Below are 25,910 nucleotides of genomic sequence, written 5' to 3'. Positions count from 1 at the left end.
TCGCTCTCCTTTATTCCTCATATTGAGGCAGTAGCTAAATCCTGTCGTTTTTCTTGTATAATATTGCCAGGATTCGATCATTTTTGTCTGTCTCTTCTGCCAAGACTCTTGTTCATGCATTGGTTATTTCTCGGTTGGACTACTGCAACCTTCTTCTCACTGGCCTTCCTTCTTCTCACATCAGTCCATTGGTTTCTGTTCACCACTCTGCTGCTAAGATCATCTTCTTGGCTCGCCGCTCTGACCATGTTACTCCACTTCTGAAATCTCTTCATTGGCTTCCAATTCACCTCAGAGTCCGATATAAACTTCTCCTGTTAACCTACAAAGCTTTTCACCATCTAGCTCCTTCCTATCTTTCCTCTCACACTATTGCCCCGCTCGTGCTCTTCGCTCCTCTGATGCCATGTTTCTCACCTGCCCAAGGGTCTCTACTTCCCTTGCTCGGCTTCGTCCATTTTCTTCTGCTGCCCCTTAGCCTGGAATGCTCTTCCAGAACATTTGCGAACTACAAGTTCAATCGCAGTTTTTAAAGCTCAGCTAAAAACTTTTCTTTTTTCTAAAGCTTTTAAAACTTGATTTTGATCTGACTTTTATACTGTTAATTTTACCCTACCCTGTGCCTGTTTGGTGCATTCTCTTCCCCTTCTTATTGTTTTATTATGATTTTATTAGAATGTAAGCCTATGCGGCAGGGTTTTGCTATTTTATTGTTTTACTCTGTACAGCACCATGTACACTGATGGTGCTATATAAATAATTAATAATAATAATAATAATAATAATAATAATAATGGTTGTAGCAGTGTCTATGGCCTTTATGCCATTTTCCCAGCCCATGTTCAAAAGTAGCTTATGGCAATAACCAGATTTATCCGTCTAAAGTTGCCGTCATATAAAATAATGACAAAAACAAAGCAAAAGAAATCAACAACAACAAAAAAACACCCAATGACAAAACATAAAGTGAGATTCTAAAAATACAAATCAGCCTGCAAAAGCCCATCATTGGAGCCAGGCAGGGGGGTGGGTGGGAAGGAAAGTCCTAGACCCCTTGCTAGATAAAAACAAACACGAACAATCCCTCAACTCTAAAGGGAGATACAGCTTCGGAACAATCAATTCCTCCTGCTTCTAGCAGGAGATAGTCGTATCGTACACGTTGATGGTTATCTCTGAAGCAGGGCCTGCTCTGACAAATGGAGCTAACACTGACCTTGTCCCTTCACTTGTGTTATGGCTTCTGGAACGTACAGGTGAATTTGAAACCTTCAAACAGGATGGGAGGAGCTTAGTAGACTTGAAAACACTTCCAGCACAAGGCAGACAGTCTGAATGGCTTCCTATGATTGCTATTCCAGCAGGTGCCTGGTCTCGGTGATTACCGGGTTCCTGACAGGTTTTGATGAGCCTGACCTTTAAAAAGAAAAGAAAAGAAGAGTCCCTTATGATGTTTCTATAGCCAGACACTATCTCATTGGACGTTAGAAGGCCACATGAGCTACCTGACATGCTGTCAATTGTGGCTGCTGTTGAACATGGATGAAATGCAGAATTTCATTGTGCAGTTCCATTAAGGCGGCTTTAGCAAAAAACAACAACAGCCCTGCTGTGCATTAGTCAAAACTGCTGCACGTTCACCCGGAATTTCTCGGGTGTTTTCAGCACCATCACATTAAGTGCTGTATATTCTTTCAGGTTCTTTTATTCTTGCCATTTTCATGCACCGCACCCATCACCTGTAATCTCCGGTAATCTCACAATAACCTTCTCACATTGCAATGAGCGGTGTCACTGGCATTTGGGGAAAAAATTGCCAGTGCATTTTTTTTTTAAAAAAAATATGTTTTGCATGCATTTGCAAAGCAGGCAGGACCTTCCTTATCTCCAAGCACGTGCCACCTCTGGCATTTCCCACTTCTCCTGCCCCAGGTAAGGTTTTTGGGCTCTTGGGAGAGGATGGTGAGGATAAGGTAGCAGCAGTCTTCAAGCACCTATGAGTGTTTTATGAGTACTCCCATGGAGCTCTTGCAAAATGCCAATCTTTTGTGAGGGCTTGCATGGAGCCCTCACAGAGGATTGAGTCTCCTTCAGGGTGAACTAAGGGATGGCCGTGCATCCCTAGTCAAGACCTAATTAAAATTATGAGCATTGATTCCTTTTCAAACTTAAATAATTTTGCAGTTTTAATGCTACAGCCACCAGGAGGAAGTGTGTGTGACCCTTACCAAAACATACATGGAGAAGAACACAGTATTTGTGCAGCTTTAGGACTACAAAATCCATCATGCCCTGTATGATGACAAGCAAAATAAATGCCGAAACCATGCCAAGAGGCATGCACAAAGACAACTAAGCACTGAGGCAGCTTTTTGTCTACAAAATCCATGATGCAGTGTGTGATTGGATGCCAGATTCTGGCCGGACATCAGGAAAAACTTCCTGACAATTAGAGCAGTATGGTAATGGAACCCATTGCCTAGGGAGGTCATGGGTTCTCCCACACTGGAGGCATTCCAGTGGCAGCTGGACAGCCATCTGTCAGGTATGCTTTATGGTGTATTCCTATATTGAGTTGGACTCGATGGCCTTATAGGGCCCTTTCAACTATACTATGATTGGATGGGCGACAGCGACAGCGGCAGGGCCCGGTAAACCCCACTTACCTTTCCGGCGGAGCTCCAGATCGAGGCGAAGGATCCGCCTTCACCTCGATCCTCTTCGCCACGCTCTGCCGGCCCCCCAATCCTCTTCGCCTCCGCCTTAAGGGCAGGCGAAGCCCCCCACTCCGCTCCTGCTTCTCCGGTCCGATTAGAAGCGGAGCACATCCCTAGTTTTACACATTGTTAGTGTGTAAGATCTCTGAGATGGAGGACATGTGTCAGCTGAAATAAAAATGTATGAAAATGAGTGATTACGGAAATGCGTCCATTTGTATTTTCCCAGAAGCTGGTAAATCACCCTTTGCACTTTGCTTTCAGAGTCGAACAGCCGACGAGCCGTGAACCGAGGCTACGTTTGTCAACTGCTCCGGCTGTACGAGGACTGGAATCAACACGACACATCCAACAGTTATCTTCCCATCCGGAGGGGTCTCCTACTTTGCCTCAAGCACATCACCAATGTTCAGTCTGGGAGAGAAGTTTTCCTTCTGGCTCGTGGCATGGAGACTCTCTATACAACAACTCAGGTATCCAAGCATGCAAAAACATTGACACTCAGTGCTCCCATGGTTCCTTTCCTCCAATGGAAGGACTCTTTCTTCCATGGAATGGGCTCCATGTTCCTGCCATAGAAGCCTCTTTCCTAGAGCATCATAGGAAGCAGTGCTCAAAGCTTCCTGTCTGCTTCCTATGATGCTTTGGGAATTAGGTGACCATATTTTGGAAACCAAAAAGGAGGACAACATGGTAGCCATGTTAAAATTATTTTTAAAAAATAATTTTAAAACCTCAAACTTTAAAAAAAATCCTAAAACTCAATGGATGGACAGATCTGTTTCAAACTTGGCATAGCTAAAGTCCTTGTTAAGAGTAACCATGGAGCCAAGTTTCATCTCTTTATCTTTAAAAATAACATTTTTTTGGAAAAAAATTAAATCCTCAAATTTTAAAAAATTCCTAAAAATCAGTGGATGAACAGATCTGTTTCAAATTTGGTATGGCTAAAGCTCTACCTAAAAGCTATCATGGTGCCAACTTTCATCTCTTTATCTTTAAAAATGATGATTTTAAAAATATTTTTAAATGCTCAATTTTTAAAAAATCCCTAAAAAATCAATGGATGAACGGATCTGTTTCAAAATTGGTATGACTAAAGCCCTTCCTAAGAGCTACCATTGTGCCAAGTTTCATGTCTTTATCTTAAAAAAATGACAGAGTTATAAGCATTTTTGTTAATTCCCATTAGAGCTGCTCTTTGGAAAAATCCGGATTTCCCCTCCCCCACCCGGATTTGTCATCAAAAACCCGGGCAAATCCAGGCAAATCCAGTCATATGGTCACCCTATTGGGAATGCTCTAGGAATTAGGCTTCTATGACAGGAACCATAGATCCTGTTCCTAGAGTGTTTTTTTTCCCTTGGTTTGTTCGTTTTCTTTTCTTTTGGGTAGGCAGTGGAACGAAGTGAAGGGTTAAAGCTGTGAGTGAGTAAGGAACTGTGCGTATATGTCCTTCAATCATTCAGGGGGAAGATGAAAACAACTGGAATTGGCATGTAGGCAACTTTTCTCTCCTGCTTCTTATTTTCAATGTCTGGGGATGTTCAGCAATTGCATTAGAGAAATCTCTCAGTTCCCCCCAGCCTGCATATTTTCAAATATGGCAGTAGCCACTTAGTGGGACTATCCAACTGTTCTCTGCACTCAGAGACACTATCCTCCAAACCCAATCACCAACCAAACCCCTCAAACCACTCAGCTCCCCCATATTTAGACTCCTCCCCCTTTCCGCAGCATCACCAGCCACACCCACTCAGTCCAACATTCTGCTCTCTCTAGACTCTCTAGTAAGGGAATAGAAATGTGGGTAACGCCACAGTGTTCTTTCCAGCAGAGACTAGGACACTCACTCTAGGCTGTAGTGTGCAAGTTTCCCCTGCAATCCTTTCCCTGGTGCAGTCTTATTTCTCCTCCCTCCAAGCGAATGAAAGGCATGGATTTGGAGAAAGTAAAGGCATGAATTTGGAAAAAGTAAAAGAATGGGGACACCATTAGAAGCAGGATGTGTTTTTTTCATTAACTGAGCAAAACATCATGGTGAGGTTACTGAAAAAAAACCATTCTGCTTCGTTCAGTTATTGAATATTATTGCTATTATATCATATTTATGAACCTTTCTCATGTACATTCGCTTTGGGATTTTATATATAGATATAGACACACACACACACACACACACTTATGCTTATTATGTGATTCTGCACATTATAACTATGGTATTATAAAAATCTGTATACCCCTTTTCCTGACATTGCTTAGTTGTGAGCTGTTTAGCATTATCCCACTTTGGGATTCCCAAATTGCTGCCTTCTGTGTTGTGATTTGTGGGAAATGAAAAATGGACCATTGAAGGGGGAAAAGGGGCAGTGGAAAGTCCTGCTTGAGTTCCGTAAACCTGCAAGTGTCCGAGAGGAAGGTCATGTCTAGTTGGAACAGCAGCGCCCCTCCTAGGAGGGAATGAAACACTGCACCATGGGGTTGTAGATCTCACACGTTTATGAATAGATGCTTGGTAGTGCTGGGCATAATGGGTTCATCGTGCTTTGTTTATATTCTGGGGGAACCAGAAGACTTTTTCTCAAATCACCAGGGATGAAAAACCAATCACATTCTTATGTAGATGGGCATCAAGCAGCTTAACGATGAAGATATATGATAGCTTTGCCACTCTTGTTTCTCCCTCTCTGGAGATTGTCAGATGTGAGCTCTAGCAGCAAAATCTCCAAGCCTATGGAACGCTGCACATTTTAAATGGTTACAAATGCTGCCCTTGCCGCAGAGGTCATTTGGCTCTTGGGGACAGGACTTTTTAATTTGGAAGAAGAGAAGCGCCAAGCCTTGTACTTGGATAACAAATGCAGAAAAATGGGATTTATCTAACGTTCGCCTCATCTGGATTTCTTCCCCAAATTGTGGAGTTCTGAATTAACTGAGCTTCTTTCTGAAGTGGAACTGAGACATTAGGGATTCCTCATTGTTCCATTTAGCTCTTAATATATTTTTTTCAAATTTGAGTTTACTAGAGCTTTCAGCTTCTTTTTGTCTCTCCATGTTACTGACATGCATGTGAACATGGATAAAACATTGCAAATAATAATAATAGATACACAGAAGTGTTAATGTGACTGTGGCCTTAGCTAGACCTAAGGTTTATTCCGGGATCATCCCGGGGTCATCCCTGTTCATGTAAATGACACACATGATATCTCGGGAGCAGGCAGGGACGACCCCGGGATAAACCTTAGGTCTAGCTAAGGCCTGGGTGTATGTGTAACCCATTTATTTATTTATTTATTTTATTACATTTATATACCGCCCCACAGCCGAAGCTCTCTGGGCGGTTTACAACATTAAAAATAGTAAACATTAAAAGTATACATTTTTTTTTAAAAAAAACATAAAAACAGTATAAAAACAGTATCCATTTAAAAACAGCAATTCTGGGGTCCATTAAAAACAAACTTAACGTTGTTAAATGCTGTTAAAATGCCTGGGAGAAGAGAAAAGTTTTGACCTGGCGCCGAAAAGATAACAACGTTGGCACCAGGCGAGCCTTATTGGGAAGATCATTCCACAGTCGGGGGGCAACCACTGAGAAGGCCCTCTCCCTTGTTGCCATCCTCCGAGTTTCCCTCAGAGTAGGCACTCGGAGGAGGACCTTCGATGTTGAGCGCAGTGTACGGGTAGGTTCATGTCGGGAGAGGCATTCCATCAGGTATTGTGGTCCCAAGCCATGTAGGGCTTTATAGGTTAAGACCAGCACCTTGATGCATTGCTCACTGTTTCACCTCCATAATGAGCTGGAATGGGCATTCCTGCTGATGCAAGACAAGCTTGAGATAATTTTTATAATTAGTAAATATAAATGAATAAGGCTGAAGTACCCCGCTCCAAAATTTTCAATGGGGAGTGGTATATAGAGTGCCTCTCCTTATATATGCCTGCCGGAGACCTTAGATCAGTTGGAGGAGCCCTTCTCTGATGGGACAAGGGAGAGGGCCTTCTCTGTGGTGGCACCCCGACTTTGGAATGCCCTCCCCTTGGAGGCCCGATTGGTGCCAACATTGATTTCATTTCGACACCAAGTAAAAACATGGCTTTTTAACAAAGCCTTTGATGGTTAAACTCACTGGCACATTGTTTTAACTGTTTTAACTGTATCTGTTGCTTTTAAATTATATATTGTTTTAACTTGGATGATGGTTTAATTTGTTTTTAACTGTGTATATTTATTGTTTTATATTGTATGTTTTTGACACCGGGGTCGACACCCTTAGTATAGTATTTTAAATGAGTGTTTTTGTATGTTTCAATCTTTGCAGGGGTCACTGAAGAAGACACCCCGGTGTCGAAACGCGTTTGACCTGTTTTTTAAATTTCTTTTTTGGTATTCTTGTATAACATTAATGCAATCAGATGTATACAGTAGATGCCAGTGCACTTTAATTGTTTAATCCAGTTGTTGGATTGTATTTATGTGATAAAACTTGGTTAAAATTGTCTTTTTCCTTAACCCTTTGAATCTAAATAAAACAAACTAGCCAAGAATGTGCATTTCCCCCAGAAACCAAAGCATGAAATGTACATGTTTGGGGTTTTTTAAATCAAATTTGGGGGAAATTTGTGCATTTTTGCAAGTTTGTATTTGCGCACATTTGGGAAAAAGGGGGAAAAAACCAATTCTGTCAATGGGTAGACAATGGAATGAAAGGCGTCTGAGAATCCAGAAAATGCAGATGGAATGGATCTCACAAAATCTGTACATCCCTAACTAGATCAGAGCTCATGAAGCTGAATATGAGCCAACAGTGTGATAAGGCTGCAAGAAAGGCAAATGCTATTTTGGCTGCATTAATAGATGTGTAGCTTCCAAATTGCGTGAGGTGCTGGTTCCTCTCTATTTGGCCCTGGTTAGGCCTCATCTAGAGTATTGCATCCAGTTCTGGGATCCACAATTCAAGAAGGATGCAGACAAGCTGGAGCGTGTTCAGAGGAGGGCAACCAGGATGATCAGGGGTCTGGAAACAAAGCCCTATGAAGAGAGACTGAAAGAACTGGGCATGTTTAGCCTGGAGAAGAGAAGATTGAGGGGAGACATGATAGCACTCTTCAAATACTTAAAAGGTTGTCCCACAGAGGAGGGCCAGGATCTCTTCTCGATCCTCCCAGAGTGCAGGACACGGAATAACGGGCTCAAATTACAGGAAGCCAGATTCTGCCTGGTCATCAGGAAAAACTTCCTGACTGTTAGAGCAGTACGACAATGGAACCAGTTACCTAGGGAGGTTGTGGGCTCTCCCACACTAGAGGCCTTCAAGAGGTAGCTGGACAACCATCTGTCAGGTATGCTTTAGGGTGGATTCCTGCATTGAGCAGGGGGTTGGACTCGATGGCATTATAGGCCCCTTCAAACTCTACTATTCTATGATTCTAAGACTTGGTTGCTTGAGCAAATCTCAACAGAAACAAGAAGCCTGACTAGGAAGATCTCATGGCAGAGTGGATTAATCCAGTGCAAGAAGGTTCTTCACTGGGAAAGCTGCCACTACAGTTCCATGGTTCACCACACGGGGCAGCAGCATGCAGATCTTGCCATCCTTAACAGAAGTATACTGAGTGGTTGTTTTGGCAAAATAGGGTACATTCGAATTTTGAGAACTAATTTTGGAAAACTTCTTAGCTAAATGGGAAATCAGAAAGCATGGCATGTAGGACGAAGTAAAACCAGAGAATAATGGAATGGAACCTGTGAAAACCTTGCATCCTTGCTGGAGGTTAGTCCTACATGATCCCAGGTATATGGGAGCAACTTGTATTGGCTCGTTTTTGAGGGAGAAGTGCTCTCTGTGTTCCGAAAGGGACTCTCTTCTCCAACCAAGTTCAGAGAAAACATTCATAGAATCAGTCCTAGGCTATGCGTGAAATGCAAGATGCATTTTCCCGGGATCACAACCAGCCGATGTGTAATCCGCTGGATGCTACTGGAATTTCTAAATGACTTTAGGGGATAAAAGAGGTAAGCACTGGATTTGACAAGACGACCAATAATAATGACAAGGATGTGATGTTAATGAATGAATTACAAAACCAATTAGGTTTCTGCTGATAAAAATGAATGGAAAAATGAAACAAAGAGTCATTGCACACTCCTAGCCTACATCTAATGTCTGTTCAGGTTCCCACTGTCTCAGTCTCTGTGGTGGGCAGAGACCAATTTCTTTCTGGAAGCACCTGTCTCCTCGAGATGTATGAGGATTTCGTTTTTGCTCTCAAAACTGGCAAACATGCCCTGTTCAAAGCTCCAAACGACTTTGTGAGCACAGGTCTGCCAAAAAATGTTCCCAAATTGTTGAACGTATTCTTGTGTTCATCTTGTTCCTGATTCCCAGTTTGATTGGTGGGAATTCAGTACAATGAATCCCAGTTTGATTGGTGGGAATTCAGTACAATGAATCGGCCCCGCTGTAGTCTATAGAGGAAGTTTGACCAAATTAGGAAATGTGGGCAAATTTCGGGAGATTTCTGCAAATCTCCTGTTCAGTGGCTGCTCGATTTGGAGTAGCACCCACCATCTGGCAAACCCTCCCCCATGTAATTCAGGAGGTGGGAAATGTGGCATCTTTTCAATGCCCAACTTACCCAGGGGTGTAAGTAAACTCACCACGCTGCTTATTTGCTGCTCCTTAAATTGTTTTCACTAGCGTTGTTTTAACGTTGTGCTTTTAATATTGTATACCGCTGAGAGAAGTTGTTATATTCAGTGTATTATTGATGCCACATATAAATAAATAATTTTCCTGTTCACTCACAGCGAGCAGCGATCACCAATGTGAGCATGAACTGGGCATGCGTCAAGGAGTGAAACAATATTCAGAAAATCCTAGTGATCTGAAACATTGCGTGTTCCCCCATCCCTCCTCTGTTCCCCAACCAAATCTGACATAAGTGCAAATATCAATCTGCCACTAAGATGACCCCATAGATATCTGGCTGATTGGCAGTTCTTGGGTCACTTGTTTTTAAGCAGTGGAGGCTGGTGGGTCTGATGTTAGTGGGGTGGTGAATCTGCTCTGGGTTTCATTTGGAAACAGTCAGAACTCTAAGGGAGCTATCGGAGGTGCGATGATGTCAGTGGGGTGGTGAAACCACTTGGGGTGTCTTTCGTGATTCCAAGAACACTTGCTGAGATGTGAGAGAATGAAGAAGTCTGGTGAGCAATCCACAAAGCTTTATTCAGTACATCTAGAGTACATCTAGAGAGAGGGAATGCTACGAGCTGCCCTCTATGCTTAATTAGCCTAACAAAGCAAGGCAATTGCTTATGAACTAAATGGACAGTTTCCCGCTGTGCCCAACAGGTTTTTACCAAACTCCTCCTTCAGGGAGGGTTTTCAAGTTGTAACCTCTGTCAAGTGGCTACGCTAGTGGACTGCCTCCCACCTCCTCTCAACTCTGCCTGCTTGACTCTGCGGCAGCCTCTGGGATCTGTCAATTCTGATGCTCCCTCCCCTCTGACAAAGACTGACTTCTCAGGGGCAGAGAGGATGATCTCTGAATCTGGGCCTCCTGGTTGATAAGCACCTGGAAAGATACCTTCTTGACTCCTGGAGTGTCTTGGAGAAGACACTCCCTGCTTCCTTTCTCCTCCTCCTCCTCCTCCTCCTCCTCCTCCTCCTCCTCCTCCTCCTCCTCCTCCTCCTCCTCTTCTTCTTCTTCTTCTTCTTCTTCTTCTCCTTCTTCTTCTCCTTCTCCTTCTCCTTCTCCTTCTCCTTCTCCTTCTCCTTCTCCTTCTCCTTCTCCTTCTCCTTCTCCTTCTCCTTCTCCTTCTCCTTCTCCTTCTCCTTCTCCTTCTCCTCCTGCTTGGGCAGATCTACACCAAGCAGGATATAACACTTGGGAAATGGTTTGAAAACAATATACGGAGTGTGTCCTGGGCCCCAACAGTTGTCGATACTGTTATAAACCATTATAAAGCTGTAGTGCAGATCCTGCCCTGGCCTGATCATGACAATTTCAGTCAGAACCAGACTGATTCTGACTGAAACACCGAGGAGATTCATCACCTCTCTGACATTGGAGCCCCTGCCTCCTCTGCTTCCAAGCAAACATGCTGAGGATCATGTGTGGTCCAAAGTTCAGCAATGGCTGAGATCCTTACTTATGATATTTGGTTTTAGGGATCATTGCAGCAGGAAAATGACATTCTGAAGACTCTTCTTTCTTGGTACCTAGGACTGCCTGATGAGCAAGAGCCTGGATCCCATAGTAAATACAGTGACTCAGATTCTGAGGAAAACTTACCCCAAGAAGCTGCTTCCTTCAGCTGCTCTTCGAAGCGCCTATTCCTTTCCCATCCCTGGGAGAACTGAACCTTCACATCCCAGGCTGGAAGGTAAATTGTGGCCACACATTTGTTGGGAAGAGGAAAAAATAAATAAGAGGCTATAATTCCCTCTATTTACAGTGTTAAGGCTGTGAGTGCCATTCCTTTTGTAGCCAATATGGCATCACCCATGCAAAAGAGGGAGGTCTCCTTAGGCTTGGAGGAAATCCAAGGTTTACAATATAATGAATCATTAGGAAAGAAATCCTAAGTGAGGAAAGAAACCCCCCTTCTACCACCACCCAAACTGCCAAATGGTGGTGACAGAGCACGCTCAGAATGCCGACTGACTGTTTGAGGTCAGTTGGGGCAATAGGAATCCAGAAAGAGACGGAAATGGATTGTAGTGCCCGGAATCCTGACCACCAGCACTCCATTCTGAAACACTTTGTTGCAAGTATTATTATTTATTATTATTTATTGCATTTATATCCTGCCTTTCCCCTCCAAGGAACCCAAGGCAGTGTTCATAATCCCCCTCCTCTCCATTTTAACCTCACAACAACAACCCTGTGAGGTAGGTTGGGCTGAGAGTCTGTGACTGGCCCAAAGTCACCCAGTGGGTTTCCATGGCCGAGTGGGGACTGGAATCCGGATCTCCTTACTCGCAGTCCGACACTTTAGCCACTACAGCACAGTGGCTCTCCACATAGGTAGGGATGGATGGATTTCCCCCATCTGCCCCACAAGACGGAGGTACTGTTAGCGGGTGGTTCTTCTGTCCGGCGAGGTGATGTTTGCCCTGTCCTGGACGGGGTTGTACTCCCCCTAAAGGATCGGGTCCGTAGTTTGGGGGTGCTCTTGGATCCAGAACTGTCACTTGAGGCACAGGTGAACTCAGTGGCAAAGAGCACCTTTTATCAGCTCAGGCTGATATACTAGCTGCGCCCTTATATGGACAGAGATAGCCTAGCTACAGTTATCCATGCTCTGATAACCTCTCGTTTGGATTACTGCAATGTGTTATACATGGGGCTGCCTTTGAAAACGGTCCGGAAACTTCAGCTGGTGCAAAACAGGGCAGCAAGGTTATTAACAGGGACTGGCCGGTGAGATCACATTACGCCAGTCCTTTTACAACTTCATTGGCTGCCAGTCCAGGTCCGGGCCCAATTCAAAGTGCTGGTATTAACATTTAAAGCCCTAAACGGTTTGGGGCCAGGTTATCTGAAGGAACGCCTCCTCCCATATGTACCTACCCGGACCTTAAGATCATCTACAGGGGCTCTTCTCCGTGAGCCCCTGCCAAACGAAGTGAGGCAGGTGGCTACTAGGAGGAGGGCTTTCTCCGCTGTGGCACCCCGGTTGAGGAACGAGCTCCCCAGAGAGGTCCGCTTGGCGCCTACACCGTACTGCTTTCGTCGCCAGCTGAAGACCTTTTTATTCACTCAGTATTTTAACACTTAATTTTAACTTAAATTTAAATTATACTGTTTTAACTCTGTATTTTAATCTTATATCAACTTTGCTGTGTGGTTTTATCCTGGTTGCGCTTTTTATACTGTATTTCGTAATTGTGTTTTAAACTGTTGGGTGTTTTACTGTGGTTTTAATTTTTGTGAACCGCCCAGAGAGCCTCGGCTATTGGGCGGTATAAAAATGTAATAAATAAATAAATAAATAAAATAAATGCCATTTGCTGAATCCCTGCTGGCTGCTTTCCCTTGCTCGCCATATGCACTGAGCTGCTAGGCAGTCGGTGGGCATGTGGTGCATGGCCTCCAATTCTTCAGCGCATTGCCACGTTGTGCCAAAATGGAGGCTCATTCTTTCATGGATGATTGGGCCTTTTCAGCAAACGGTGACCTCAAAGTGGCCATTTACGCAAGGTTACAGGCAAAAAGGCTCCATTTGCACCTGTGATCTTGCATACATGGCAGCTTTACAGCCACCATTGGCAGGCTTAAGTGAGCCTGCCACCAACTTCATGGTGGGATCAGCCCTTGGGATCAGCACCCTCCTCCCCCAAGGTATCAGTTCTGTGGGTGGGACTCATGATACAATTACCTTTCCACCAGCAACAATGGACTAAATCCTGAGGTCCAAATTCCATCTTGGAGAAGCTCCCAGAAGTTGACATTCCAGTGGTAGGTGAGGCAAAAGTGGCTGGGTCCAGCTTATTTTATCTTAAAGGTCTTACTGCCAGTAACTACGCCTTAGGAGAGGCATTCCATCCTTTTAGAATGGGGTGCGTGGGAAATTGCATTTTAGCTGAGAAACTATGCAATAATCAGTTGTTGTGGGAAAAGGGTGCACTTAGCAGCAGGGAACATGGCTTTCACGGGATCCCCTGACAGCCAGTTCCCCCCCGCAGGCTTAGGTTCTGCACCCCTGATTTAAAAGTTACCTGGGCTATGTGGGAGCCACACTTGCAAAAATAACTCCCATGGGGACAGGGGACAGAAAAAGGCCTGACAAATGACCAGTTTACCTAGTGGTTGCATGCAGAGTGTGATAAATTACCACCTTGCCAATGTCTTTATGTACCCAGCCACTGCAACTTTGGAAGATACACTTAAGAGCACGAGTGTTTGTTTGTTTAAAGTTGATTCCAAGGAAATATCTCTGAGCCTATATAAATGGCAATCCATGTGTGGTAAAACTTTTCCAGTTATTTGGCAGGATGATGCCCATGACCAAGCTGTTCCCCTGGAAGAGAACTCACTTCTTTGGATAGTTTGGTCACTGGTGAGACTCTTAATTCAGCCAATTACCTGATCCTTCCTTTATTCCTGGCAGATTATTGCGAAGAGGATTTCGAGGAGGAAATTGAGAAGGACTTTGATAACGAGGATGTGGAGAATAAGGAAGAAGTAAGTATTGTTTTGGGACACTGTTGTGTGCCAAGCGGCCATATGTGAGGTAAACAGCTGCAAAGGAGGCTGGAACGCATGTGCATTTAATAAATGTGAGAAGAGATAAAGCCATCAGGTGCTGTTTGTCATCTAAGAGTCACTGGGGCTGTTCATACAACACACTAACTCACACTAAGTGGTTGAATGTGGGTTATTGTTGATCTGTGGGTTGTTTGTAGAACTGTGAGTTAACATGTTGTCTGAACCCTGGAGATTTTCTGCAGGGCTCCTTCGATTAAAGGCTGGATATATAATGAATCAATCTGTTGGCTATACCCCAGGTCATAGATGTTTGACGTCATGGGTGTTTGACTGTTCACATTTGATAAGTATGGATCACACATTCATGCTCAAGTTTCAGAGTTCCACTCAATGAATAACTTCAATCCTAAAGTACTTCTATGAACTGAAAAAAATGGATCCATTAAATAAGAAGCTATTGATATGGTGTTGGCTTCAGGTTTTGGAGGGCGTGACACTCCCAGTGGTCTTCCTCCCTTCTAACTGCCATGGTCACCAGCTTCTACTGCTCCTCATCCTCTTGCTTATCATGACTACCACTTGCTTGCTTGACAGGCAGAGAGCCAGTGAGGAGTTTGGCAGTGGCATCTAGATGAGTTCCCTGGAATGGCTCCTTCTCTTCACCATTGCAATTTGCTTGTTCACATGCCTTTTGCTCTGGCCCAGACAATGGTAGTAGTGAGAAGGAGGAGCAGGAGATGATGCTACCTACTCGCTCACTGGCTCTCTGCCTGTCAAGCAAGGAAGTAGTAGCATTGATGAGAAAGTGGGTGAGGAGCAATAGCAGCTGGTGACACTAGATTTACAGAGGGAGGAGACCCATTCAGAGTCCAAGGGCTCCCAAAAACCTAGAGCTTACTATCCTTAGACAAGTTTCTTTCTGGGTCTTATTCTGGTAGGATGATGACTTAGAGACTGACGTTGACAAACTCCTGTCAAAACCAGAGCTTGACCGGCCAGGATCGGAGCTTGAACAGTACGTGGCCATGTGTCCAGAACTTCACTGCAACTTTCTGGTAAGACTCGCTTGGGTTTTGAATTTTTCTATAAATCCATCTGCTTTATAGAAGAAACCATGTCAGTATGTTCTCTCTCTGTCTCTCTCTCTCACTCCCTTCCAACCCACAATCCCCAATATTGTAAAGGAATTAGAATCAGAGTCCAAGGCTAAGGTGAATTCTGAGGACATCCCTGGGGCCCTGACTTGTTCCTGTCTCCACATCATTCCAAACGCTGCTTCCCCAAAGGACCAGCCCAAATGCACAGAGAAGGACCAACTCACGAAAGGAGAAAAACTGCCCCAAAGGGAGCCTTTGAGGGTTCCAGGCCAGAGTTGGGTAAAAAAAGGGAAACCTTCTCAAGAACCAGGAAAAGTGGCTCAGGACAGATCAGAGCCTCTGGTGGATTTCTTCAGAGAAGGTGACATCCCTGACACGGCCCTTACAGCTGCTTTTCACTCTCATGACAAAGACAAATGGACCACACGACCTCAGTATATGAACTCCTGCAGGCCTGGTCACCAAGAGAAAGTGGAGGCTTCTGAGGTAGTGAGAAAGCTTTTGGAGAGACATCCAGGGAATCTCCCTTTTCACAACCCTCACTTCTACATGGCGAGAGCTGGCTGCACGAGGTCCATTCCAGACTACAGAGTGTTGGCATTCCCAGATCTCTGGGGTCACCAGCCTCCTCCTTACAGCCAGACCATACAGCTATCAAGATACAGCATCCAACGGTAAGTCACTTACCTGCAATACTCTGTTACAAGATATGGTAGGGATGTAAGAGAATTTGATTTTTGCTTGCAAAATATGTCCTGTTCAAAGCTCTGAATGTGAACACGAGCACTTTTATGCCCAAAATATTTGCAAATTGTTGAACGCATGCTCGTTCCTGATTCCAAGTTTGATTTCTGCAAATTTCCTAATTCGCGCACATTTCCTCAATAGCCCTGCCATAGTCAGGAAATTTCTGAGAGCTGATTCAAACATAAATAGAGATTGCTGCTGGCAGCCTGGCAACAGCAGGTGATGTATCAGATGGCTGAATCTGCCATTACAGATCAAAATACCATAGACCAGCCTCCTCCAACCTGGTGCTATGCTGATTGTGGGATTATGGGGGTTGTAGTTGGGGAAAGTGCCATACATAGACATTTTGTATCATCTCCCATGTCAGAGGCAGGCATGGAGCATGGGCAGCAAAATCTGAATCCAGATCTTGAGCTGAGTTGCTGAAGCATGAGAGTGGAGGCTTGATGTGCATCAGGGGAAAAAAAAAGGAAAGCTAGGCCCACTTGTATTTATGCCAAGTTCAACATGCTGCCTGTCAATCAGACTGACCAATATTGCAGCCTCATATTCCTTTCTGTGCCTGAAGGGAGCTTTGAATTTATTTATTTATTTATTTATTTATTTATTTATTTATAATATTTATATACCGCTCCCCATTGAAAAATTTCAGAGCGGTGTACAAGATAAAGTGAAAATAAAAACAGAATAAAACAGTTAAAACAAAATTTAAAAGAAGCAAAAACAGAGATCCAAGGCTGCATATTAAGGAAAGGCTTCTTGGAATAAAGATGTTTTCAGGAGGCGCTGAAAGGAGTACAAAGTTGGCGCCTGCCTGACCTCCAGAGGCAGGGAGTTCCACAGGAGGGGGGCCACCACGCTGAAGGCTCTTCCCCTGATGGACTCCAATCGGAGGATGGATCTATGTGGAACCACCAGGAGCAGGCCCTCGGATGACCTCAGTGACCGGGCAGGTTGGTAAGGGAGAACGCTCTCTCTCAAGTATCCTGGTCCCAAGTTGTTTAGGGCTTTGTACACAAGTGCAAGAACCTCCAACCTGGCCCGGTAGCGAATAGGCAGCCAGTGCAGTTCCCTCAGCAGAGGAGTTACATGCTGGAAAGGGGCAGCTCCAGACAACAGCCGAGCTGCAGCATTCTGCACTAGCTCCAGCTTCCGGAGCAGCTTTAAGGGCAGCCCCACATAGAGCGCGTTGCAGTAATCCAGTCTTGAGGTTACCAATGCCTGTACAACTGTGGCCAAGCTAATATGAAACCATTCACATACAAAGATAATAAAATCAAATTCAATATTAAAAATCCAGTTTTAAAAAACAAATAAACACCTTCTTGTATGCTGTCAAATGCCTGGGTGTCAAGGAAAGTCTTGATCTGGCACCAGAAAGATGACAACATTGGTGCCAGGCAAGCCTCAGTGATGAGACAATTCCACATTCAGGGGCCCATCACTGAGAAGGCCCTCTTGCTTGTTGCCATCCTCTGAACCTCCCTAAGAGAAGGCACTTGGAGGAGGGCCTGAGATGATGATTGTAGTTTATGGGTAGGTTCATACCAGGAGAGGTTTCCTTCTACATATTCACACACCAGTTCAAGCCTTGTTTTTCTCACCATAGGGCCAAAATATTTGAAGATGTCCGCCGTGTCATCCAGCCCAGTGACACAATCAATCGAGTTGTATTTGACTTAGATGGCTCCAGGTAAGTCTCTTCCTTTCAGTTTTGGACAATGTCGCAGGGAGCCAGATCAAAGGCACCCAACTTCCTGGATTAATTTCAATTTCCAGCTTCCTTTATCCTAGGGCATGTCTACACCTCCTGGCAGAGGGGGGAGGATCTTGTGATATGCTGATAACGAGATCCTCCCCCTGAATTCACATGTGGCGCGCGATGTCCAGGGAGGAAGGAGGACATCGTGCCCGCCATTTTTTTTTAAAGAAAAGGAGCTGGAGCGCACCTGCGCTCCAGCTAAAAAGTAAGTTTTTTTTAAAAACTCCGACCCCACTCCCTTCCCCACGCCCGATGTGCCCTGTGCCTGGTTCCCGGTTCCATGTCTGGTTCCCAGCTCCTTGCATTTACTTGCGAGGAGCTGGGACGAAACTGGAATGGCTGCCCACACCTCCTGTGGTCTTGGGATGATCCTGAGACCGCAGGAAAAATTGGGCTAAAAGCCAACCCGGTTATCCCTGGGAAATGGAGGGATCTTCCCTCCCTGCCCCTGGGATCCACAGTGCATCATGTGGACACACAGGGATGATCCTGGGGTGATCCCCGGGATAAGGCATAGTGTAGACATGTCCCAAACATCTTCCATCACAAGACAACTTTGTCGAATGAAAATAAAATGAAAAGTGATTGGTTTGTGCAAACATTCCTTTCCTTTGGACTCTGGCCTGTGAATGCTGAGAGCCAACCCACAGATAAGTGTGGAAGGAGCAGGCAGATACTCCAGATGTGAACTTTGCCATATCTTCAAGGAAATAAATTTCCCAATGATGAGGGAGCTCTCAGCTATCCCTTTCCATTTGCTTTGGTTTTGTTCTGCTCGAGGTATGTGAATTCCCATTGGCTTGCCTCAAACATAAATTGGACTTTTTGAGTGTTTGACTGAATGCTTGGGGAAATCCCTGGTGAGTTTGAACACTTGAATTCCAGGATATCTGCCACCTATTTTTCTATGCTACCTCTTTCCCAAGCCCCAGATGCTTAGGCTGGAGAAGAGGGAATGGTCACAGGCAGCAAAAGGATTGTCAGAGGCAACATGTAAAACTCAGGTGGAGCGCGACCCGGCTCAATAGGGATTGAACCCAACTTGATTTGGGGCGAGCTGATTTGAGTGGACAGAATTCACATTTTGGGTCCCTCCCTGTCCAACACCCCCGTTTTTGCTGTGAGTACAAATACCCAGTTGTTTTTGAAGATTGCAAGAGGGCACAGCAGAGTGCATTGACATTTAGAGCAGCACCTGTTTTTACGCTAACATAAAATGAGCAGGAAGCTGAATTACTTTCTGTTCCTGAATCTCCATTGGGGAGACCAGAACTTAGTGAAAGAGAAGCTGCGTTGTATGCAGAAGGCTCTGGCATCTGCAGATGATGGGAAAGACCCCCTGGAGAGTCACTGGCAGTCAGAACAGAGACACTCATGGACAAGGTGGACAAATAGTTTGATCTGGTATAAGGATGTTTCCGGTGTAAGTTTGGTGGGATATCAATGCTGAAACCAGGTATGCATGTGAATTTAGGTTCAGTTTGCAAATCACCAGAAAACATCTCATTCGCAACTGCAAACGTGCATACGTTCTCCGACAATGTTTGCTTTTCCCAAGACTTGTGTTTGCAAAATGTGCACTTAAAAATACACAATTTCAAGTGTGCACTTTAAAAAGTGTGCAGTTTAGAGAATGCACAAACAAAAAATGCGTCACAAACAGGAAGGTGAGTGAGTCGAACGGAGCTTTGAAATGAAGTTCAGAGAATTTTGGTAAGCTCAAGCATCCCTGCTTCTCCCATCCATCACTGTCTTAGCTGTACAAACATTCCTTGTTGAAACAGAAGATGGAGGAAGGAAAACATGAGTTTTACAACCAACCTACCGGGGACCCAAGCAATTATCAGCTGGCTGTGTTTTTGTTACTCCCAACTACCTTCTGTTAATTTCCCTAGTGGATATCTGGAGTAGCTTCTCCTTCCTGCTGAGCCTTGCAGTAATCCTGTTGCTTCTTTTTTACTTTCTTTCAGCTCTTTAAATTCTGATCCTCCAGACTGTCTGAAATTCTTCTCCAAATTTGAGTCCGGGAACCTCCGTAGGGCCATCCAAGTGCGGGCGTAAGTAGTGGAAATACTCCAGCAGCAAGGGCAGGAATAATGAGGCATGCTTCAGGTCTGCAAGAAAGAGGAACCTTGGAGATAACCCAGCCATCTGTAAGGGAGACAGCTCAATTTTCCATGGCTTAGAACTCATAAAGGCACAGACAGAACTTATATTCAATCTTTGCTACTCCTTTACCATAAGCTAGTCTCTCTTCATCTTTGCCATGGGCTTTTAAGTAAGAGAGTAAATCTGAGATAGGGCAGCTGCAGCCCTGAGCCTAGTTCCATGCAGCCCTGAGCCTAATTCCATGCAGCCCCCACATCATGCAGCCCTGAGCCTAGTTCCATGCAGCCCTGAGCCTAATTCCATGCAGCCCCCACATCATGCAGCCCTGAGCCTAGTTCCATGCAGCCCTGAGCCTAATTCCATGCAGCCCCCACATCATGCAGCCCTGAGCCTAATTCCATGCAGCCCTGAGCCTAATTTCATGCAGCCCCCACATCATGCAGCCCTGAGCCTAATTCCATGCAGCCCTGAGCCTAATTCCATGCAGCCCCCACATCATGCAGCCCTGAGCCTAATTCCATGCAGCCCCCACATCATGCAGCCCTGAGCCTAATTTCATTTATTTATTTATTTATTGCATTTCTATACCACCCAACAGCCAAAGCTCGCTGGGTGGTTTACAGAAATTCCATGCAGCCCTGAGCCTAATTCCATGCAGCCCCCACATCATGCAGCCCTGAGCCTAATTCCATGCAGCCCTGAGCCTAATTTCATGCAGCTCTCCACATCATCTGCCCCTCCAGATACTCTAGGCTCATGCTTGCTCTCTAGACCACCTCTTTGGGAATTGCTGCCTTGAGAGAGAGAGAGAGAGAGAGAGAAGTTGGAGTTGCCAAGAGAGACAAGGCTATGCCATCCAATGGCCTTCAATGCATGGCCTTCAACATGGCCAATAGTCCAGCAATGGCCAATGGTCATGCTGCCTGGGAGTGATGGGAGTTGCAGTCCAACACATCTAGAGGTTACCATATTGGGGAAGGCTTATGTAAGCTAGTCTTATTTGCATTTGTGTTGTACACCGCCTCAATCTGGAGGGAGAGGCGGGTAACAAATTATTATTATTATTATTATTATTATTATTATTATTATTATTATTATTATTAAATCCTGCAATGCTGCCGACTCTGCCCATCTTTGTCTCCTCCTATACCAATTTTCCTCTGGCTGCAGCCAGTGTTTACAAGCCACCTGCTATATAAAATTTCCCACAATGCCCCAATCTAGCATTGCTTGGGACATTGTGAGAAATGTAAAATGGCTGCCAGCTTCCCTGATCACAAGCACATGCCTAGCAGAAGGGTGACAGAGCCTGTGTATGCTGCTCAAGCACTTTTCAACACGTCTCCTTCCTCCTGCCTCTACCACATCTCAGTCTTGATCCAATGGCCCAGTTGTTCGGCTTTCTGCTTTGCCCATTGCCTCGGCTGTGTTTGTTAGTTAGCATTGTATGTGGAATAGCTTTCCATGTGCTCTGCTTGTTCATGCACCGTGATTCCTAATGCCGTGTCGCTGTGTCTTGCGGTCCAGGTTTGAGTACGACTTGACCCTCAACCCTGATGTCAACAGTTCCCAACACCACCAGTGGTTCTACTTCGAGGTCAGCGCCATGAAGACAGCCACCCCGTACCGCTTCAATGTCATCAACTGCGAGAAGCCTAACAGCCAGTTTAATTTTGGTAAGAGCCGTTGCGATGATGGAGGGAAATCCATATCTGTGTTCACGGTCAGGGCCTGAACTTGGGAAAGTCAGCTGGTGTATCATATCTGCAGAAATGCTGGTGTCTTCCTTACATCTCTTCCCATGTACCAAATTATTGAAACTCTTTTGCATGCCTGGGGCGAGTTCCATATCAGTCTGTCTACCAACTTGCCTTCACTTCTGAGTCACATAACTGGTCTTTCAAACAATCTGCTCAGCACCTTCACTGGTGACTGCTTTGAAATCTGTGTGGGTACCATCAGCTCCAGGTTTCTGAGGGCCCGTGGGGCCCCTCCCTCAGTGAGTCTACCTTCTCACTGTAATTGTCACCAGCTGCAATTCTGCTTAGGAATTTTTCAGATTATGTATTGGTGTGGTGTGGTGTAGTGGCTAAGGTGTTGGACTGGGAGTCAGGAGGTCCGGGTTCTAGGCCCCGCTCAGCCATGGAAACCCACTGGGTGACTTTGGGCCAGTCACAGACTGTCAGCCCAACCTACCTCACAGGGTTGTTGTGAGGATAACATGGAGAGGAGGATTACGTACGCCGCCTTGGGTTCCTTGGAGGAAGAAGACGTTTACTTCTTGGGAGGAGAGCAATGACAAATCTTGATAAAATAGTTAAGAGCAGAGACACCACACTGACAACAAAGGTCCGCATAGTTAAAGCAATGGTATTCCCCGTAGTAACCTATGGCTGCGAGAGCTGGACCATAAGGAAGGCTGAGCGAAGGAAGATAGATGCTTTTGAACTGTGGTGTTGGAGGAAAATTCTGAGAGTGCCTTGGACTGCAAGAAGATCAAACCAGTCCATACTCCAGGAAATAAAGCCAGACTGCTCACTTGAGGGAATGGTATTAAAGGCAAAACTGAAGTACTTTGGCCACATAATGAGAAGACAGGATACCCTGGAGAAGAGGCTGATGCTAGGGAAAGCGGAAGGCAAAAGGAAGAGGGGCCGACCAAGGGCAAGATGGATGGATGATATTCTGGAGGTGACAGACTTGACCTTGGGGAAGCTGGGGGTGGCGACAGCCGACAGAAAGCTCTGGCGTGGGCTGGTCCATGAAGTCACGAAGAGTCGGAAACGACTGAACGAATAAACAACAAAAACATAATTTTTTTTAAAAAAATTATTTTTATTTTTTCTACAATACTTACACATACACCAATACAATTAAAGAAACAACATACTACATAAATGTTGAATAACAATAATATAATATCTATATAACTTCATCAAACATAACATATAAGTGCTCCCCCCCACCTCGGGATCTCATTCCTAATTCCAAAATCTCATACTTTCTTCTGCTGGTGGCTTCCCACTTCCCAACCCCCCCCCCCCCACAAATATTAGGAACTGTTTCCAAATTCCTTCAAAATCAGTTGTTTTAGCTATACCTTTTCTCAATTTAATATTACAAGTCAGTTTGTCATTAATAGCTAAATCCCAAACTTCTTTGTACCATTCTTCGATACAATATTCCCCTTGAATCTTCCAGTTCCTTGCTACAATCAGTCTTGCCGCCGTCAGCAAATTCGTTATTAATTCCTTAATTTCTTTTTTACATTTTACATCTTCCAATAGTGACAGTAATGCAACTTTTGGTGTTTGTTCTATTTTCATTCCCACAATTTCTTCAATCTCCAAAAACACCATCTTCCACAATTTTTGTACATATTTGCATTCCCACCACATATGTAAATACGTTCCTTTCCCCCCACATCCTCTCCAACAATTTGCTGAATGCTGATTATTTATCTTGTAAAGTGGGCTATAAATGTAATAAATAAATAAATAAAAATAAATAAATAAATAATATAAATAAACATTGTTTCTCCTCTTCCCTATTATTGCTGTCACTTGATTGACAGGCCGTGAGCCAGTGAGCAAGCAGGCAGGCAGTGACATCTCCTGCCCTTCCTTCTCACCACCACCATTGTCTGGGCCTAGGGATGTCACTGGCATCCAGCTTGGTCCAGGAATTTGGCAGGCTATGGGGCACCCCATGCATGCACTCACGGTCGAGGGGTTCCCCACAGCCACCTACTTCTCTCCACTGCCCATGAATGCTGATCTTGCACACTCTGGCTGCTGTAAATAGCCATTTCTGCAAGATTAGAGGCGTAAAGGGGTCTGGTAAGTCCAGAATGAGAGGGCAGATAAACAAACAGGCTGCAATGCTGAAGAGGAGGAGCAAATCAAGGGGGAGGTGCTTGTCAGTGGGCCTCTGCTGGTGTGTGGGCCCTTGGGAAGTGGCTGATCCTACCTGCCCTTAATGCTGGCCCTTTTGCATAGCAAAAGAATTCGCTCTCTTTCTCTTGCCACAAGAGCACTTAGGAAACAGAGCAAGAATGTTAAGTTTGCTAAGGTGGAAAGGGACATTTGTGAAGTCAGAGGAAATAACTATTTCTGATTGATGATGAAAGATACAGATGGCTGAGATAAGAAGGCTGTTACCGAGTGGCCCAGGGTAAAAGAAAAAAAAAAGAGATTTCACTTCATTTAGGGAGAGACACGATTACCCTAGACAGTATTGGGGGGAGGGGATAGGATAGTTTGATTTCCTGGGTCCGAGATCAGAGACAGGGCTCTGACTTTGGAGCCAGGAAACCGTGCTCTCCTCCCCCTTATACCTGGCACAGAGAGAACCACACCAGCATGGAGATGGGGAGAAGGGGGCATTTTGGGGGCAGGGAGACGAGGAGACCAGGATGGCTGCAATGCAATGTGTCCTATGGTTGCCCCAGCTTTATTCCCTCCCCCTCTGAAGTACTGCTGCTAGACAGGCAAAATTGCCCATCTAGCAGAAATGCAGGGCATGCCCAGTTCTTTCAGTCTCTCCTCATATGATGAGAGACTGAAAGAACTGGGGTTGTTTAGCCATGTGAAACGGGGAGACAAGACAGCACTCTTCAAGTACTTGAAAGGTTACCACACAGAGGAGGGCCAGGATCTCTTCTCGATCCTCCCAGAGTGCAGGACACAGAATAATGGGCTTAAGTTACAGGAAGCCAGATTCCGGCTGGACTTCAGGAAAAACTTCCTGACTGTTAGAGCAGTATGTCAATGGAACCCATGAGCTAGGGAGGTCATGGGGTCTCCCACACTAGAGACCTCCAAGAGGCAGCTGGACAACCATCTGTCAGGGATGCTTTAAGGTAGTTTCCTGCATTTAGCAGGGGGTTGGACTGGATGGCCTTATAGGCCCCTTCTACCTCTACTGTTCTATGGTTCTATGATTCTATGGATTACAGAGGTGAAGATCATTTCCTCTGTCGTCCCACCCTGTATTGGATACTTGGCAGCCTACGAGTTTGGAGGTTGCCAGCAATGCACGTAGGATTCTGCCCTAAGGGAACTACCGTCCCAGAATCAAATACACCAGCATTTTTGATGCTGAATGAATACACAAGGGAGCGGGAGGATAGACAATGGTTCTCTTTTGCCTTTCGTTCCTGTTGCTGCAGAGGAAGGGAAAAGTGGGAGTTTACGTTGCCACTCAATAGGGATATACAGATTTTGTTAAATCTGTTCCACTTGTGTTTCACGGGTATCATCGTCCACTCATTGACGGAATTGGATCTTCTGTAGCAGAATTTCATTTGCTTGCAAATGCGCATTTCTAACAATGCACACTCATTTGCCAGTGCACATTTGTGCAAATCCTGCCTCCCCCAATGTTAAAAACCAGTCCGGAAGTCTGCAGAATCTATGCAACTTGGAAAAAGCCAGCCTTCCGTGGAATCTGTAGGTCGGATTCTCAGAAACCTCATCACATTTGAATCTATTGTGGGTTTTTCTGACAACCCTAGCATTGTGTGTGTGTGTGTGTATGTGTGTGTGTGTGTGTGTGCAGGGATGGATTGAAGAGTGGTAGGAGGGCATGAACTGAGTGGTTTGGCTCCAGTAACTTTTCCAATTTCCCCCTGATTTTGGTGTATATGTGTGTGTAAAATTCAGGACATCACCCCCCCCCCCCCGCCCCCAGGGAAGTCTTGGTGGATTTGCCCATCCATAGCGATCATCGCACATACTTTATCATACACATTCCTTCCTTTGCTCTGGCTTATCAGACTGTTGAGCAAACAGTGTCTTCAGCAACGGAATGCATAACTAGTATGACTGGCGGTAAAAGAAGGAAATAGTGGTTTGTGAGATTCACATTTGACATAGTTCTAATAATCCAGAAGTTTACAAAACCAATGGCCCCGGCTGTGTTGGCACTTTGGGGTGGGGGCTAGAGCTTAGATTGGCAAAACTCATGATCAAGGACTGAATGCTGCAGTACAAAATCCTGATGCAAACTCAGCAAGTGTCACTGGATTATTATTATTATTATTATTATTATTATTATTATTATTATTATTATTATTATTATTATTATTATTATTTTATATAGCACCATCAATGTACATGCTGCTGTACAGAGTAAAACAGTAAATAGCAAGACCCTGCCGCATAGGCTTACATTCTAATAAAATCATAATAAAACAATAAGGAGGGGAAGAGAATGCACCAAACAGGCACAGGGTAGAGTAAAACTAGCAGT

At 44.8% G+C, this 25,910-nt stretch overlaps 1 protein-coding gene across 1 annotated transcript in view; it reads left to right on the top strand.

Moving 5' to 3' along the window:
* The window catches only part of AGBL1 (AGBL carboxypeptidase 1), a 521,226-nt gene that overhangs the window by 110,761 nt on the left and 384,555 nt on the right, over window positions 1-25,910 (top strand). The window contains exons 7-14 of the mRNA XM_063142173.1: window positions 2,982-3,190; window positions 10,953-11,112; window positions 13,843-13,916; window positions 14,879-14,995; window positions 15,125-15,711; window positions 17,397-17,480; window positions 19,520-19,606; window positions 21,186-21,334. Of these exons, the coding sequence (XP_062998243.1) occupies window positions 2,982-3,190; window positions 10,953-11,112; window positions 13,843-13,916; window positions 14,879-14,995; window positions 15,125-15,711; window positions 17,397-17,480; window positions 19,520-19,606; window positions 21,186-21,334 (1,467 nt within the window). The remainder of the gene's footprint in view (window positions 1-2,981; window positions 3,191-10,952; window positions 11,113-13,842; window positions 13,917-14,878; window positions 14,996-15,124; window positions 15,712-17,396; window positions 17,481-19,519; window positions 19,607-21,185; window positions 21,335-25,910) is intronic.

This window comes from Elgaria multicarinata, chromosome 16, assembly GCF_023053635.1.
Source record: "Elgaria multicarinata webbii isolate HBS135686 ecotype San Diego chromosome 16, rElgMul1.1.pri, whole genome shotgun sequence".
Taxonomy (NCBI): domain Eukaryota; kingdom Metazoa; phylum Chordata; class Lepidosauria; order Squamata; family Anguidae; genus Elgaria; species Elgaria multicarinata.
The sequence above is the reverse complement of the archived record's forward strand: the minus strand, read 5'-3'. Positions and strand labels throughout refer to the sequence as shown.